General features: G+C 33.2%; 4 protein-coding genes across 6 annotated transcripts, besides 1 other annotated feature; all 4 read left to right on the plus strand.

Annotated features, from left to right (window-relative positions):
• The first annotated feature begins 4,811 nt into the window (after positions 1-4,811).
• Positions 4,812-6,121, plus strand: AT4G10170 (SNARE-like superfamily protein). Of its 2 annotated transcripts, NM_202798.2 has the most exons (2): positions 4,812-4,963; positions 5,098-6,121. In NM_202798.2, the coding sequence occupies exon 2, from the start codon at positions 5,098-5,100 to the stop codon at positions 5,860-5,862; it is 765 nt and encodes a 254-aa protein (NP_974527.1). In that variant the 5' UTR covers positions 4,812-4,963; the 3' UTR covers positions 5,863-6,121. The 2 variants fall into 2 exon arrangements, with proteins under 2 accessions (NP_974527.1, NP_192755.1); NM_117085.5 differs by having other exon boundaries at positions 4,812-6,121.
• Positions 4,914-5,081: a sequence feature (AT4G10170.uORF1).
• An 800-nt stretch (positions 6,122-6,921) lies between the features above and the next one.
• Positions 6,922-9,825, plus strand: DET1 (light-mediated development protein 1 / deetiolated1 (DET1)). The gene is made up of 10 exons (NM_117086.4): positions 6,922-7,125; positions 7,207-7,869; positions 7,944-8,135; positions 8,434-8,502; positions 8,598-8,654; positions 8,761-8,841; positions 8,924-9,085; positions 9,158-9,253; positions 9,326-9,425; positions 9,518-9,825. The coding sequence occupies exons 1-10, from the start codon at positions 7,054-7,056 to the stop codon at positions 9,655-9,657; spliced, it is 1,632 nt and encodes a 543-aa protein (NP_192756.2). The 5' UTR covers positions 6,922-7,053; the 3' UTR covers positions 9,658-9,825.
• Positions 9,826-11,438: 1,613 nt separating this feature from the next.
• AT4G10190 (F-box and associated interaction domains-containing protein) lies at positions 11,439-12,542 on the plus strand (the record flags this gene model as incomplete). The annotated part of the gene is made up of 1 exon (NM_117087.2): positions 11,439-12,542. The coding sequence occupies one exon, from the start codon at positions 11,439-11,441 to the stop codon at positions 12,540-12,542; it is 1,104 nt and encodes a 367-aa protein (NP_192757.2).
• A 925-nt stretch (positions 12,543-13,467) lies between these two features.
• On the plus strand, positions 13,468-16,120 carry AT4G10200 (TTF-type zinc finger protein with HAT dimerization domain-containing protein; the record flags this gene model as incomplete). 2 transcript variants are annotated; one of them, NM_001340659.1, is made up of 5 exons in its annotated part: positions 13,468-13,479; positions 13,610-14,486; positions 14,555-15,005; positions 15,109-15,539; positions 15,587-16,120. In NM_001340659.1, the coding sequence occupies exons 2-5, from the start codon at positions 13,683-13,685 to the stop codon at positions 16,100-16,102; spliced, it is 2,202 nt and encodes a 733-aa protein (NP_001319892.1). In that variant the 5' UTR covers positions 13,468-13,479; positions 13,610-13,682. The 2 variants fall into 2 exon arrangements, with proteins under 2 accessions (NP_001319892.1, NP_192758.1); NM_117088.2 differs by lacking the exon at positions 13,468-13,479 and having other exon boundaries at positions 13,615-14,486; positions 15,587-16,102.
• Between the last annotated feature and the right edge of the window lie 26 nt (positions 16,121-16,146).

Consider the following 16,146-nt stretch of genomic DNA (forward strand, 5'->3'; position numbering starts at 1 on the left):
GTATACTGCGGAGACAATTTATTTTTTTTAAAAGTTAGTATATATAAAAGTTTGCAAATTGTATCTATCTATAAAATATTTTTATTTTATAGTTTACAATTGTTATTAAATAACGTCCCGCCAATCCGTCCCGTAAAAAAACCTATTTATTTTGTTAATGTTGATCTTATTTATGATATGTTTATGAATCATTGTTTAAATATTTTGTAATTTTGTAGTAATTAACTGTTATCAAATATTTCTACGGTTTGATGCTTATAATCGAATTGTTATAGTCATGAAAAAAACAATTTAAAAAATAATAATTTTGTAGTGTTTAAATGATATTAATATTTTGGAAGTTTTATTTTAGTAACTAATTGTGTAGTTAATGTAGAGAGATTGTGGGAAAGTAGTTAAATGCAAACATTTAATTCTAAGATTTACTTTTTAATTATCAAAAACAATTATTAAATACCAATGACAGCCACTGTAAATAAGTCTCAACTTGAGGATTTATTTAACAAAGTGGCTGCAAAAATGTATATGTAGATAATAAATCACCGAGGGTAAAGAGTATGTAAGAAGTTTAATCATCAAATTCTTAATTAGGTTTCGAGAATCCCAACATTACCCTCTATTTAATTGGTTTAAGACGAACATTGTTTAGGAAGTGTGTGTATGATGCATTATTGAAAATGTTGTTCGGAAAAAATATTTTAATACTAAGAATAATTATTTATTACATGAGTGAATGATTACATAATTAAAAATTATATTTAAATTAAACGATAAAAAAATCTGAAAAAATACTGCAGCGTAGCGCGGGTGATTATCTAGTGAGAGAGAAAAAAAAGTTGCAGAAAATTGGAAGAAGAGGGTCCGGAAGAAAAAGAAGAAAAGGGGAAGAGAGAAAATATTTAATAAAATTAATAAATATGAGTGGTTGCCAATTTTTAAGAAATAAAATATTAAAAAATTATAAGTTAGAAGAAGTTTTGTATGTGGATTCGACAAATTTAATGTATGTAATTTTTTAGATTAAATTACCATAATTATATCAAAATTAATAAATGCATAGAACCGATTGGAATAGATCAGCAAACGATTTATCTCTATCTAGGCGCTAAACCCTTATCAAACGTCTAGCTACCGACTAACGATTTTTTGAACATTGTATGAAACTGTTATTGAATTGGTTAATCTAAGGATTTAAAGAGGTTTGATAAAATATAGTAAAGAGTATTCATAAATCGTAAGAGTTTTTATGAAAGCTCCGAGAAGATGATTTTCAAATTCTAGTTTTTGAATATTCTCTGAACCAATAGATTTAGTTCTATCTCTAGAAACTTCCGGTTCATCAATTGTTTTATGGACTATAAAGATAAACTTTTTTTTTTATTTTTTTTTAAATATATTTCTTAATTAATGATGATATATAAAACTATTGAAAGCTACTAAAATTAGACAAAAGTGACGGTTGTAAAAATGAGAAAAAGAAGCTATAAAATTCGAACTACAGAATCCATGAAATATGTTATATTAGTGATATTTTGGATTCACAAATGCTAAATTATAAAAGTAAATGAATATATTACATTAGCAAAGTCAACTATCAATGTGTTACAACAAGCCCGATAGGGAAAGAATCTGGAATCTGGTTATACGGAAAAAAGAAGGGCTGTTATGTAAAGATGGAAGAGTGGCGTCTCGAATCAGTCAAGCTTTCTCCCAATTTCTTCTATATTTTCATTTGTTTCTCTATTTAGCACAGAAAACTCATCTCGGTCTTATCAGATGGTATCAGAGCCTTCGATCTTGGTTAAAAACGTACCGTCAAGCAAGAAACGGAACCGTAAACTAGCCCAACATTCTCGGAAAACTAAAGAATCGAGGGTCCCCCAACGAGTAAGGGAGTGAGTCTGTCCAAAGAAGCCCTTAAGAAGCGGAGTTTCACTCGACAAAAAAAGTTTGGACTGAAACCATTTTTAGACATAATCGACTGACTTCTAATTGCATCGGATCTAAAGATCTGGTGCCTGTTCCGATAGAAGGAAGGGAGTAAGGTTTAGGCTTTACCCAAGAGTCGATCATTACAAAAAGTACTAGTTTGAAAGGCTAAGTTGCCAAGAAATAGTTCCTTTGCACGAGTCAAAAATGAAACTTCCAAGTTTGCATAGTCAATGGACATGACAAGTATATTTCAAATTAACATAATCAAAACAAAACATGTGTTCGTTGGAAATAATGAAATATTTCTCAATTAATGATGTTATACTTTTCAGTTAATAACACAAAAATTTATCATGATCTTCACCGTAATTCACGCTTAGAAATTACCAGTTGAGATATTTGAATTTTTATTTATACATAGTGAATTAGACAAAGAATAAATGAGACATCGCACATTAACCTAGAATTAATATTTTACCTTTTTTAACATTAATTGTGGATACCGATAGTTCGTCGTTACATGGAACAACTTTGTTTTGTGTTTGGATTTTTTCAATTCTTTTCTTAGATGATAAATTTGATATGGTATGAATCATCTTAATCTTACTCATCTAATATCGTTACATTGTGAGTTCTTCTTTCTAAAAAGTAGTCAAATCAGAGACAAATCAGAGACAAAAGTTTCGATCGAAACTACATAAAATACAGTTCAGAATATTATAACTATTATAACTCAAATTTTCACCTACGTCAAGTAAAACTCTTATTAATAATTTTTTGCACTCTCAAAAAGAAAAGTAGAGACTAGAGAGTATTCAACTTCACCGGTTCAGACCTTAAGAGAAAACCTAACTTGCTATATCTTTGACCCATAAACACACCACAGAACTTCACTCATGAGGAGGAGAACAGATTGCAGATCATCCAACTTGTCCTCTCTTTTTCCTCCATTCCAATTCTCGTGAACATCATCACATTTCAAAGAGTTTCAACTCTTATTAGAAAACAATCTTCCTCTCTCCTCTAGCCTTAAACAAACACCATATTGGCCTCAAATTGCCTTTTAAATGCATTTGATATATATATATATATATATATATATATATATATATATATAGGTTTTTTGGTGGGACTAGTTTGGTGGAACGGGTTTTTGAATCACCATTAATAAAAAAAGAAAATTTATTATTAATTTGCTGTTTTAATACGGGTTAAATCCTTAATTTATTATTTTTAACACCACGAATATTAGACATATCAAATCAGTCTGATTTAGAAAAACTTGTACAAAACCAAAAAAAGAGTTTTGTGGTATAATGTTACTTAATAACAATTGTAAACCATAAAATATAAATGTCTCAATGATACAATTTAAATTTTTATCTATAATAAATGATTATTTAATTTTAAAAATCACTATTTTTAGAATACAAATCATGGGACGAGTTAAAAAAATTATTAGACATGTTATATTTCAGAACGAGATTATGTGGCGGACAGGTTTGAATCAATATATTTATAAAATTTTATTAACATGCCGCTTTAAAACAGGTTAAATTTTCAGTAGATTAACAATTGTTTCGTGGACTCGTGGTATACCGTTATTTTATAACAGTTGTAAGCTATAAAATATAAATATTTTATTGATAGATACAATTTGCAAACTTTTATATATACTAACTATATTAAATTAATTGTCTTGCAATATACCGTAAGTTAAAATCTATTTAATAGAAATATAAAATTTAGCCTAAATGAGTAAATGTTAATGGAAGATGTCTTGGCTTAAGCATCAAAATGTATGATCTCGGTAGTTCATGTCCGATCCAACTCCCAAGCGGGATGGAAAAAAATATGCATGGCTTAAGAGTCCATCATTTTTTAAAAATATGCATGGCTTAAGAGTCCATCATTTTTTTAAAAAAGCTCATTTTTATGAGAAATATCGAAAGCAATTTTGGGAAATTGATTTGTAATACCGATAACTGGCCAAATACTTGAGTTTTAAATGTAAATTTAGTAAAGGATCCAAGAAAGTGAATTATCTGCAAGAACCAACAATAAAACTTTAGGACTTCAAAATTTTCCAGGCCGGACTTCGGCAACCACATCAGTTCCTGCTAGCATCACCTAATCAGTTTCTTATACTCATCTGAACTATACCGTCTACTACACCTCTTGAAGACAGAGAGTCTACAAAACCAAATTGAATTACAAAAATGATCTATGCATACTTAACTATAATAACGCTTTTAAGCTTGAATAACTCGATTTAGCAGAAATGAATAGTTTAATTGTCCGTTGGAGTTGCAATCGCATTGGACATCAAGTTCATCTCTTTCGCTTCTCACTATCTAATCTTTGTCAAAGTAATTAACCAGAAGCTTCAAGTCAAAGAACTTCAAGGGATTTTATACGATATCTTATCTCTATCATCTACTTTTATTTCTTCTTCTTTCAATTTCATCTCTCGCAATCAAAATCGTCAAGCGAATGCGAAAGAGATCTTACTCATGTGTGTTAACCCCTAAATTATTATTAATCGAATAAGATCTTGTCCAAAAATGTTATCTTTTTTGTTGTCCGTCGCTATTTCTGTTTAGTTCGCCAAGAATTTGTCATTGTCTTTACGGTCTTTATCATTAAATTAATTATAGTATTATAATCTTTAATTACTTAATTTTGAGCGTATAAATCTCTACTAAATGTTTATGAATATTTGATTCATTACCAATTTTAACTTGAAATCATGCTAATTTTATACTTTTAACCAAAAAAAATCATGCTAGTTTTATCAATTTCCCCTAATTTATTTGCGATTTGTTACATACATATAGAAAATAATAATACATTTTTTTTAGTGTTGTGGACCACGTCCTCTAGTTTGGTCGTCGAGTTCTGACTTTTTCATCACAAAGATAAACATCTCAAACAAAAAGCTCACACATGACCCAAGAACCCTAGAGAGAAGAAGAAGAGGAATGAGAGAATTCATCCTCGATTTTGAAGACATCGCCGAAGGATTTTGTTGGTACTTTCTTCTTCTCTTTGACTTTCTCTCTGACTCCATCATCTCAATTTCTCTCTTCTTCTTTGCTCTAATCACAGACTTCTCTTCTTTCCTCTTCTGTCTCAATTTGATTTCTTAAAAAAACAAAAAAAAAGATGGGTTTAATCAAGAACACAGTTCATTACTGTTGTGTCTCAAGAGACAATCAGATTCTTTACTCTTACAACGGTGGAGACCAAACCAACGAGAGTCTTGCTGCTCTGTGTTTAGAAAAGTCTCCTCCTTTTCATACTTGGTACTTTGAAACTATTGGTAAAAGAAGATTTGGGTTTTTAATTGGAGATGGGTTTGTTTATTTCGCCATTGTTGATGAGGTTTTGAAGAGATCTAGTGTTCTTAAGTTTCTTGAACATTTGAGAGATGAATTTAAGAAAGCTGCTAGGGAGAATTCTAGAGGAAGTTTTACTGCTATGATTGGTTCTATTAATGTTGAAGATCAGCTTGTTCCTGTTGTTACTAGACTTATAGCTTCTCTTGAACGTGTTGCTGAGAGTAGTAGTAACAATGAATTGAAGAGTAGTAATCTTGGTGAACAAAGCGAAGGTTCGAATTCTACTAAAGCTCCGTTGTTGGGGAGGTTAAGTAAGCAAGAGAAGAAGAAAGGGAAAGATCATGTGATTGAGCTTGAGGAACACAGGAAGTCTAATGATAGAGGGAACATAACCGATGATTCAGCGGGAGCTGGAACGTCGTTGGAGAAGGAGTGTGTGTCGAGTAGTGGACGTTCTGTTACTCAAAGCTTTGAATGGAAATGGCGGCGGTTAGTTCAGATTGTTCTTGCTATTGATGCAGCTATTTGCTTGACACTGTTTGGTATTTGGTTGGCTATATGTCGGGGTATCGAGTGTACACGTTCGTGATTGTGCAGACAGAAAATCGGATAAACAGAGTCGATTCTTTACATTCCCTTGTGCATTCCAATAGGCAAAAAATATGTTGATTGTAATGTGAAGCATTCTTAAGTTATAATTTGGCTTATGTATTGCTTTAGTCACAGCTTTGAAATATGTACAGTCGGATTCTAGATTCTGTTCAGTGTTCTTTGTGACTTCACGATACAGTAACGTCCATCTTTATATGATTTAAATTGTTTGAGCTTCAACTTCAAACTCAATCCTCTTTCAAGTTCCCTAAGTAAGGCCCTCACTAGCAAAGAAGCTGGCTTTGAGATGCATAAGGCTTTACCAACAAGTGTATTGATTGTATGATTCGTTCCAACAAGTGTATTGCCACTGCAGTTCTTGTTGTTACCGATCAACAAAATGGGAAGTAAAAAATGGTAGGTAGATAGGAACCGATCCGAAAAAAGTTCCGAAACCGAACTGAACAGTCACAAAATCCGAACGGATAATGAATTCACCTACCCAAATTACTTCAGCCGAATCCGATTCCGAATCAAAAACCGAATAAATATCCGCTAATCCGAAATAAAATTATATCTATCTAAAAATATTAGTTACAGGTTTATACCCAAAAATTTCTAAATAACAAAAATATTAGTTACAGGTTTATACGTCCGAATTTTTAAGTTATATTTGTTACAATTATACAATTTTTTTTGCAAAATTAAACCAATTTTATTAAAACGGAACAATATATATTTTTTTTTCTCAAAAACCGATCCGAATCCGACACTATCCGAACCGAAACCAAACCGAATAGTCATAAAACCCGACCGGATAATAAACTTTCCCATCTGAATCCGAAAATCCGAACCGAATCCGATCCAAAATCCGATCCAAAATGTGAATGTCCATACTTAAGCTCCGACTAAGCAAAGCAATACAACAAGAGAAATTGTACAAAGAGGAAGTAGTACCGATAAGTGCCAATGACCCAATTTTGCAACTATTGGGCCATTTTCAAACACCAATATCAGGCCCATTAACAGATTGAGAGAAACCAACCTCCCAAAAGAGAAAAATCAACAGAACCAAAACAAAGCCACAGTATCTCTCTCTCTCTCTCTCTCACTCACATCGTCTCCTCCATTTTCACCACTAAAACCAGACCAAAAACCTTCCTTTATTCGTGCCCTTCTGGGCCAACAAATGTTCACAAGCGGTAACGTCACCGCTCGGGTCTTCGAACGTCAGATTCGAACTCCTCCTCCCGGCGCTTCCGTCAGTCCCCAAATCTCTCTCTCTGTCTCAATCTCTCAATCTCAATCTCTCTTTTGCTTATCTCTTTACCTTCAATGATAGGTAAATCGTGCAAGACACTTCTACGAAAACCTAGTCCCAAGCTACACACTCTACGATGTCGAATCTCCCGATCACTGTTTCCGCAAATTCACAGAAGACGGACTCTTCCTCATTAGTTTCAGCCGTAACCATCAAGAACTCATAGTCTATCGTCCTTCTTGGCTCACTTACTCCACAACCGATGATTCCACAACCACCCTACCTCCTCTACCTCGCCGTGCTTCGAAATTCGACAGCTTTTTCACTCAACTCTACTCAGTCAATCTCGCTTCTTCTAACGAACTCATCTGCAAAGACTTCTTCCTCTATCACCAAACTCGTCGTTTCGGTCTTTTCGCTACTTCAACAGCTCAGATCCATGATTCATCATCTCCTTCTAATGACGCTGTTCCTGGTGTTCCTTCCATTGATAAGATTACTTTCGTACTTCTTCGATTAGATGATGGTGTTGTTCTTGATGAGAGGGTTTTTCTTCATGATTTCGTTAATCTGGCTCATAATATGGGTGTGTTTCTTTATGATGATCTTTTAGCGATTTTGTCGTTGCGTTATCAGAGGATTCATCTTCTTCAGATTAGAGATTCTGGTCATCTTGTTGATGCTCGTGCTATTGGTTACTTTTGTCGTGAAGATGATGAGCTTTTCCTCAATTCTAGCTCTCAGGTAAGCAAAGTTTTTACAGTATCTTTCTCTGGAGTAGATAAAGTTTTGAGCTTTGTGAGGTTTTTGATTGTTAGGCAATGATGAGTCAAGATAAGAGTAAACAGCAGAGTTTATCTGGGAGTAAGGAAGATGATACTGGAGAGAATGGGTTGCGTCATAGTCTAAGTCAGCCAAGTGGTTCGAATTCGTTTCTTAGTGGTGTTAAGCAACGGTTACTTTCTTTTATCTTCAGGGAGATTTGGAATGAAGAATCAGATAACGTAATGGTTCGTTGTTCTTCAACTTCTCTTATCACTTTATGAAATTGCTCTGAGTTTCACAATCTTGTACATTAAATGGGTTATGTTTGTGTACTGCTTGGCTTCCTCTGTTAGATGTTGAGTAGGATAACAGAAGTTTAAGGTTTAGGATTGATGCAGTTGACAGTGACTTCTTAGTTGATGCAGCTTATCATATACATGCTCTTTGCATTTTCGACCTTTCGTTGTAGTTTGCAATGTGTGTCGTATTGAAACACTACATCTTGGATACGAACTAATCGAAAGGCACTATTTGATTTGACAGAGAGTTCAAAGTCTTAAGAAGAAGTTTTATTTCCATTTCCAGGATTATGTCGACTTGATTATATGGAAGGTAATCAATTATGTGTTTCTGCTTTTGGAATCTGTGTCAAGTGTTTGGATTTGATGGTGAAAAAAACTAATCTTTTGTGTATTCTTGATGTCCAGGTTCAGTTTTTGGATCGACAACACCTGCTAATCAAATTTGGAAGTGTAGACGGTGGGGTAAGCTCTCTATAATACAAATTCATGGTTACATTGAACTGATACTGTCATTTTCAGAAATTACAATTTGATTGATTAGACTTATGATTGTTGATGGGTTACTCAGGTAACAAGAAGTGCTGATCATCATCCAGCTTTCTTCGCGGTGTATAATATGGAGACTACTGACATTGTAGCATTCTATCAGGTAAAATGGATGTCATTTTGGCCAGTTATTTTGTGGAATTTGCATCTACTTATAACTTGACTTAGTACATTACTATATGCAGAACTCAGCAGAAGATCTTTACCAATTATTTGAGCAGTTCAGTGATCACTTTACAGTATCAAGTAGTACACCGTTCATGAACTTTGTAACATCGCATTCTAACAACGTCTATGCCCTTGAACAACTAAAATACACGAAGAACAAATCAAACAGTTTTTCTCAGGTAAGTACATCTCTGTATTTCGATATGTTGGTTTTTATGAGAGAGTTGAATCTAATCAATTTTTCTATACAGTTTGTGAAGAAGATGTTACTCTCTTTGCCTTTCAGTTGTCAGTCACAAAGTCCCTCCCCATATTTCGACCAGTCTCTCTTCCGGTTCGATGAAAAGGTAACCATTCTATAAACCCTTATTCTCTTCAACTTCAGGATTGAGTTAAGTTAATTTCGGATATGGTTACAGTTAATATCCGCAGCAGATAGGCATAGGCAATCCTCAGACAACCCAATCAAGTTCATATCTCGAAGGCAACCGCAAACCCTGAAATTCAAGATAAAACCAGGTTGGTTGTTTTAGTTGTTTAGATATTAAGATGACGAAAACCCAAACCGCACGGAACATGATTTAACGTTAGGATTGTCTAATGGTGAACAGGACCAGAGTGTGGAACTGCAGATGGTCGAAGCAAGAAGATATGTTCATTCTTGTTCCATCCTCATTTACCACTTGCCATCTCTATTCAACAAACACTTTTCATGCCACCTTCTGTCGTCAATATCCATTTTAGGCGATGACTCTTTTTGGTTTCTATCAGTCTAGTAGTCTTCCTACATGTTGTAATCTATTGTTTGTAACAAAAGTTCAGTAAAACCTCTATAAATTCCGAGTTGGGCCGATGTAAAAATTAACAAACTTCGATAAAATAATAATATAATAATCTTTTGGAAAGCTTTATATAAAAATATGGTTTTAATGTCTTTTAAGTATTGAATCTTGTTAGAGTTTGTCTCTAACTTTTATTCTATCAAACAATTGTTTTGTCTCTAAGTCTGATTGAATTATGTTGGGGTTTTCAATTGTCAAATTATAGAATCGTTTATAACTTTGTAAAAAAATTAGCCATAATGTTTTGTAAGTTTCTAATTTCTTAGTATGCATCATTTTCAATTATAGTTTTTGTGATTTATTGTCAAATGAGCTTTTTAAATATTAAATTTTCAATTATATTACTATAAAATTTATAACATCTCATAGTTTCTAAAATTTGAAAAATTAAAACAAATATCTCTATAAATTAATAATTTAAATTTAAATTAATATATTAATTATAGATAAATTATTAATCACTATAATTAATAAAATATCATACTTCCATCTTTATTAATTTATAGAGGTTTTACTGTATCTCAAAACACATAATACATGCAAAAAGTGTTTGAATCTTAAAAAGGAAGAAATAACTAGGAGGTGTTATTGGTTCCTAACTAAAAAGAAATTTTGAAGACTTTAATAATATCATATAAAGTAAATAAATGAAAGATTCTAAACTATAAACTATTTGTAGAGAGTTTTCAATAATATTATTGATTAGTTTTTCACAAGGTTCAAAAAATCGGCCTAGGCGGCCCGATTTTAGTGAAATCGGTGAATCAAATAGGGTTTTCGGTTTAAGCGTTCAAAATCAGTATTAACCGGTCAAATCGGCCAGTTTAGTATATGTAAATATGATCGTTTTGAATAAGTGAAAAATAAAGTAAAAGTACTTGATTACTAAACTTGTAAGTTAGCAATTAATTATTCTCAAATTTTCAGAATAAGTTAATTTAGTTTTCATAGAAATTTTGTGTGAATATACATATATTATAAATTCAAATAGGTAATATTTTCAACATTTCATATATTTTAACCAATGTTTTGTTATAAAATTATGAAAATGTTTAATAAATTTGTAAAATGATGTGCTAACGCCTAGGCTTTGCCTAGCCCCCGATTAATTGATCTAGGCGTTAGGCCCCTATCGAACGCCTAACAATTTTTTGAACATTGGTTTTTTACAATCTTATAAAGTTTCCAAACAATCTCTATATTTTAATGATATTTTCATGACTTTATTTTGTGAAACAAATGGTAGAAAGTCATAAACCAATTACAAAACAATTTAATTCATCTACAATAGTAGATTCTTTTGTTTTAATTGAATAAAACAAAAAAAATTAATGACTTTATGAAAGTATTAATCCATTAACTCCAGATTTGTGAAGATTTTAGATTACTTTTCACAAATCTTAAACTAATAATACAAAACTTTAACAAATTTTTCAAAAAATCTTATTGAATAACAACATATTCTACATAACATTTTAAGTCACTAAAACTCTATTTAAATCATAAACCAATAACATACCTTTAGTATATATGTTAACAACAAAACAAAGAAATTGTAATTTTGACCGACAGTTGTAACTTACTCACAAATATATATATTTGTAGATCTCATAAGTCATAACTTTCATCTCCGAACTCTAGTTTCTTTGGATTCAAGGTATCATAAAAACCTAGTCTGTCTTTAAAGCTTATGACGAAGAGAAACATAGTAGATCTTCCCGAGGATTTGGTAATGGAGATACTCGCGAGGGTTCCGACCGTAACTTTGGTCCGATTACAATCTACATCCAAAAGATGGAACGTTCTGATCGAAGATAAGAGATTTGCTGAGCAGCACTTTACTAATGCACCAAGGCACTCTCTGCTTATCATGTTGATGACCTTTAGGGTTTATCTCGTGAGCGTCGATCTTCATACAATTCACAACAACAAGGTAAACATAATAAGTCAACTTCGCCTGAAAGATCCTCTTTCAAATTTTTTAGAAGAAGTTGATATATGCAACGTCTTTCATTGCGACGGCTTCTTGCTATGCACCACCGTAGACAATAGACTCGTTGTTTCGAATCCCTGTTCTCGTGATACTAAGTGGATCCAACCAAGAAATTTCTACAAGAAATTCGATATATTTGCTCTCGGTAAATCATCATGCAACAAGTACAAAATCATGAGGATGGATCAATTTTATCCTGATAGGCCAGAATTTATGAACTACGAAATCTATGACTTTAACTCTAATTCGTGGAGAGTTGTTGGTAAGATTACAGACTGGTTCATACCAAGGTGTATGGACCGTGGCATGTCTGTGAATGGAAACACTTACTGGCTTGCTTCTACTAATAAAGACTTGACCAGTAGTAGTTTTTTACTTGGTTTTGATTTTTCAACGGAGAGATTTGTAAGGGTGTCTCTTCCGGGTGATCATCTCTCTGATCCTGTTTTTGCTTTAGCAGTTACTAGAGAAGATCCAAAAATATGTGTTGCTATCATTCAGGAACTCCATATAGATGTATGGATTGCAACTACGATTGAGAGTACGGGAGCTGCGTCATGGAGCAAGTTCCTATCAGTTGAATTAGCAAATCTCTACGAGCGTATTTGCTTGGATAGTTGGATGAATTTCTTGGTCGACCAGAAGAACAAAGTTTTGGTGTATCGTGATGGTAACTATTGGATCTCCAATGTTTTCTTGCACGTTGTGGGAGAGGATAAATGTATACAAGTGGATCATCATGATTCAGTGTCTAGATGCTCACTTGTCGTCAATTATGTTCCAACTTTGGTTCATATCTAACAAGGTTTGTATTTCTTGGAGTGAGGCAAAAGGGAAGTAGCTAGAACATCTAGTAATCTATGATCGTCATATTAAATTATTTATTATCTATCCAAGTCATGATATTTGATTTTCAAAGAAAGTCATCTACTATTTTCTCTTTAATTATGTCATATAACACTAAGGTTATGAGTTCTATAAATCAATAAATATAACCTGCTAAAGCAAAAACACTAAGGAACCATAATATTTTATTAGTTTATCGATTCTTTTTAGTTGTTAAAATTTTGGAGAAACATGAGTTAACACATTTTAATAGAAACAATAAATTAATTATTTAAATGTCATTATTATTGTAGTTTTTGACTTGAAAATTTAATATTTAGAAAATAAACAATTCTTTTGAACCTGCAATGTAATTCATATTTTTTTCATTAGGTTTATCTCGGGTTAGAGATAACCACGGAATTAACAAGTACACATAATAATTAAATTAGAAATCAATGTGAATAATTAAATTCGTAGGTCGCATAACATCGCTTCTATCCCTTGTAACCCTAGTTTTTTTGGAAGCAAGTTATCATCAAACTGTCTATTTTTAGTATGATGAAGAAGAGAAACATAGTAGATCTTTCTGAAAATTTGGTAGTGGATATACTCTCTAGGGTTCCGGTATCTTTGGGCTGGCCCTGAGCACAGCAAAATAAAACATTTGCTGTGGGCCATTTTTGAAACAAAAAATTTCATATGTATAATTCAAAAAAACAAAAATTAAGTGGCCCATTTTATACTTTGAGTTTCATAAAAAAAAAACATAAAGCCCAAAGTAATTTTTTTCCCTAATAAATCCAACTCCACGAGGCTTCATCTTTCTCTGCTCCATTACACAACACAAACCCTTTCATCATCGCTTTCTAATCTTCAAGACTCCAACGACACGGCGACATCACCATGACAAGTATATCTGATTCTTTTTAAAAAATATCTGTTACTTGTAGAATTTGAGTTTATGTTAAAGTTACAGTAGAATTTGACAGAAAAATAGTTCTTCCTATATTTATCTGATTGTTTCGGATTAAAAATTTCAGGGGTTCCAATTCGAAAATCAAATTGTAAATCCGGAGCCCAAAAAGCAAGAGAGAGAAGAAAAGAAGAGACAAAATGACGAAGTCTTTGGCTGATTCTATGTTGAGGTATGTGAAAAGATCAACACCTCTCAAACCAAATGAGAATCCTACGAGTGTTGAGAATGACAAAGCAGAAGAAATTTGTGAAGATACTGATGTGAATATGAATACCATACCAGAATGTGTTTACAGTGGAGAAAAAGATGAGCTTTTGGAAATTACGGATCCAGCAAACTGGAAAAATATTGATAGGGAATTAAGAGATTTTCTAGTCGAAAAAGGTCCTATGAAAAGGGTACATGAGAAGTATGCTTTCCCGAAAACTGCTGGTATTAGAAGACATTTTTCTCACAGGTATTACAAAAGAGAGATGAAAAATGGAGATAAGCAAGACAGAAATTGGTTATTATACTCAAAAGTATCGGATAAGGTTTATTGCTTTTGCTGCAAGTTATTTGGTCGAGACCAAGACGCGATGCAGTTGTCAAGCACCGGGTTTAATGATTGGAGGAATATCAGGATAAGACTTAGCCAACATGAGACTAGTCATCGTCATATTGTTTGCATGAGTAAGTGGATGGAACTAGAGTTGAGACTACGAAAGCATCTGACCATTGATAAGTGTCTTCAAAAAGACATTAACATAGAGAAAAACCATTGGAGAGAAGTTCTGTTGAGAATATTTTCATTGGTAAAAAACCTTGCAAAACAGAATTTGGCTTTCCGTGGAGAAAATGAGAAGATTGGTCAGAAAAACAATGGTAACTTTCGAGTTTTATTGAATCGTTCGGCGACTTTGATCCAGTCATACGAGAGCATATCAGACGAGTTAAAGAAGGTGAAACTCACTATTATTGGCTAAGCCATAAAATCCAAAATGAGTTGATTGTTATGTTAGGATCTCAGGTCCAACTTATGATTATTAAGAAAATTCAAGAGGCGAAATACTTTTCTGTTATTCTCGACTGCACTCCGGATAAGAGTCATAAAGAACAGATGAGTCTCATTATCAGATGTGTGGATGTCTCCATGGCTTCGACACAAGTTTCAGAATTTTTTCTAACGTTTGTTGAAGTTTCAGATAAATCCGGGGAAGGACTCTTTGAGCTACTTTGTGATACTTTGGTTGCTCTCAATTTGAATATTAATGATGTGAGAGGGCAAGGCTATGATAATGGATGCAATATGAAAGGGAAACACAAAGGAGTACAAAAAAAGTTGCTTGATATCAATTCAAGAGCGTTTTATACGCCGTGTGGTTGCCATAGTCTTAACTTGCCAAGTCATCTAAAAAAGCGATTGAATTCTTTGGAATCATTCAGCGGATTTACTGCTTGTTTTCATCATCTACAACAAGGTGGAAACTTTTTAAAGAGATGGTTGGAGGTCTCACACTAAAGCCATTATCTGAGACTCGTTGGGAAAGTCGCGTTGAAAGTGTTCGGGCCATTCGATTTCAGGCCTAAAAATAAGAGATGCATTGGACTACTTGGCTGAAAATTGTGATGACCCGAAAGCTCGCAGCGATGCAGACTGCCTTGCTACAAGTGAGACACACAGAATTGGTGGATTTGAGTTCTTGTTTGGTATGGTTATTTGGTACAATCTTCTTTTTACCATGAACACAGTAAGTAAGGCGCTACAGTCAGAGAATATTGATATTGAACTTGCTCTTGTTCAACTGAAAGGGTTAGTCTCTTATCTACAAAATTACAGAGAAACTGGTTTTCAAGAAGCTAAAGCAGAAGCTACATTAATTGCTGAATCTATGGATATCGAACCAAAATTTCCTGTGAAAAGAAAGCGCATCATTAAAAGGAAAAGGCATTTTGATGAAGAGATGGAGAATGATGTTGAAACTGAATTGCTTAGCGAGGAAGAGAATTTTAAAGTCGATTTTTTTCCTTAGAATCCTAGATCAAGCTATAGTATCTGCAGGTGAGGTTTGAGCAATTTGAAGAGTATGGAAGAATTTTTAGATTTTTGTTTGATCTAAGGAAGCTCAAATCTGCAAGTGATGATGGCTTAAAGGCAGCATGTATAAACCTTGAAACTTCTCTTAAACATGGAGATAGTTCAGACGTTGATGGGAATCATTTATTCTTAGAGCTGAAAGTTTTAAAAGAACTTTTACCGACCGAGATCACGAAAGCTATTGAAGTGTTAAACTTTTTGAAAAAGTTTGAAGGTTGTTATCCAAATACATGGATTGCGTTTAGAGTGATGCTAACAGTTCCAGTTTCAGTCGCCTCAGCCGAAAGAAGTTTTTCCAAGCTAAAGTTGATAAAGTCATACTCACGATCAACAATGTCAGAAGAGAGATTGAATGCCTTGGCGATATTGTCAATTGAAAGAGATTTAGTTGGAGAGCTCGACTATATAAGTTTGATGAACGACTTTGCGGCAAAAACTGCAAGAAGATCTATTTTCGAAATCCGAGATGATGATGAGTAGCAAGTGTAGTTTCAGTTTTTAGAAAAACTTGTGTTTCATTTACG

The sequence above is a fragment of the Arabidopsis thaliana genome, chromosome 4 (assembly GCF_000001735.4).
Source record: "Arabidopsis thaliana chromosome 4, partial sequence".
Classification (NCBI taxonomy): Eukaryota; Viridiplantae; Streptophyta; class Magnoliopsida; order Brassicales; family Brassicaceae; genus Arabidopsis; species Arabidopsis thaliana.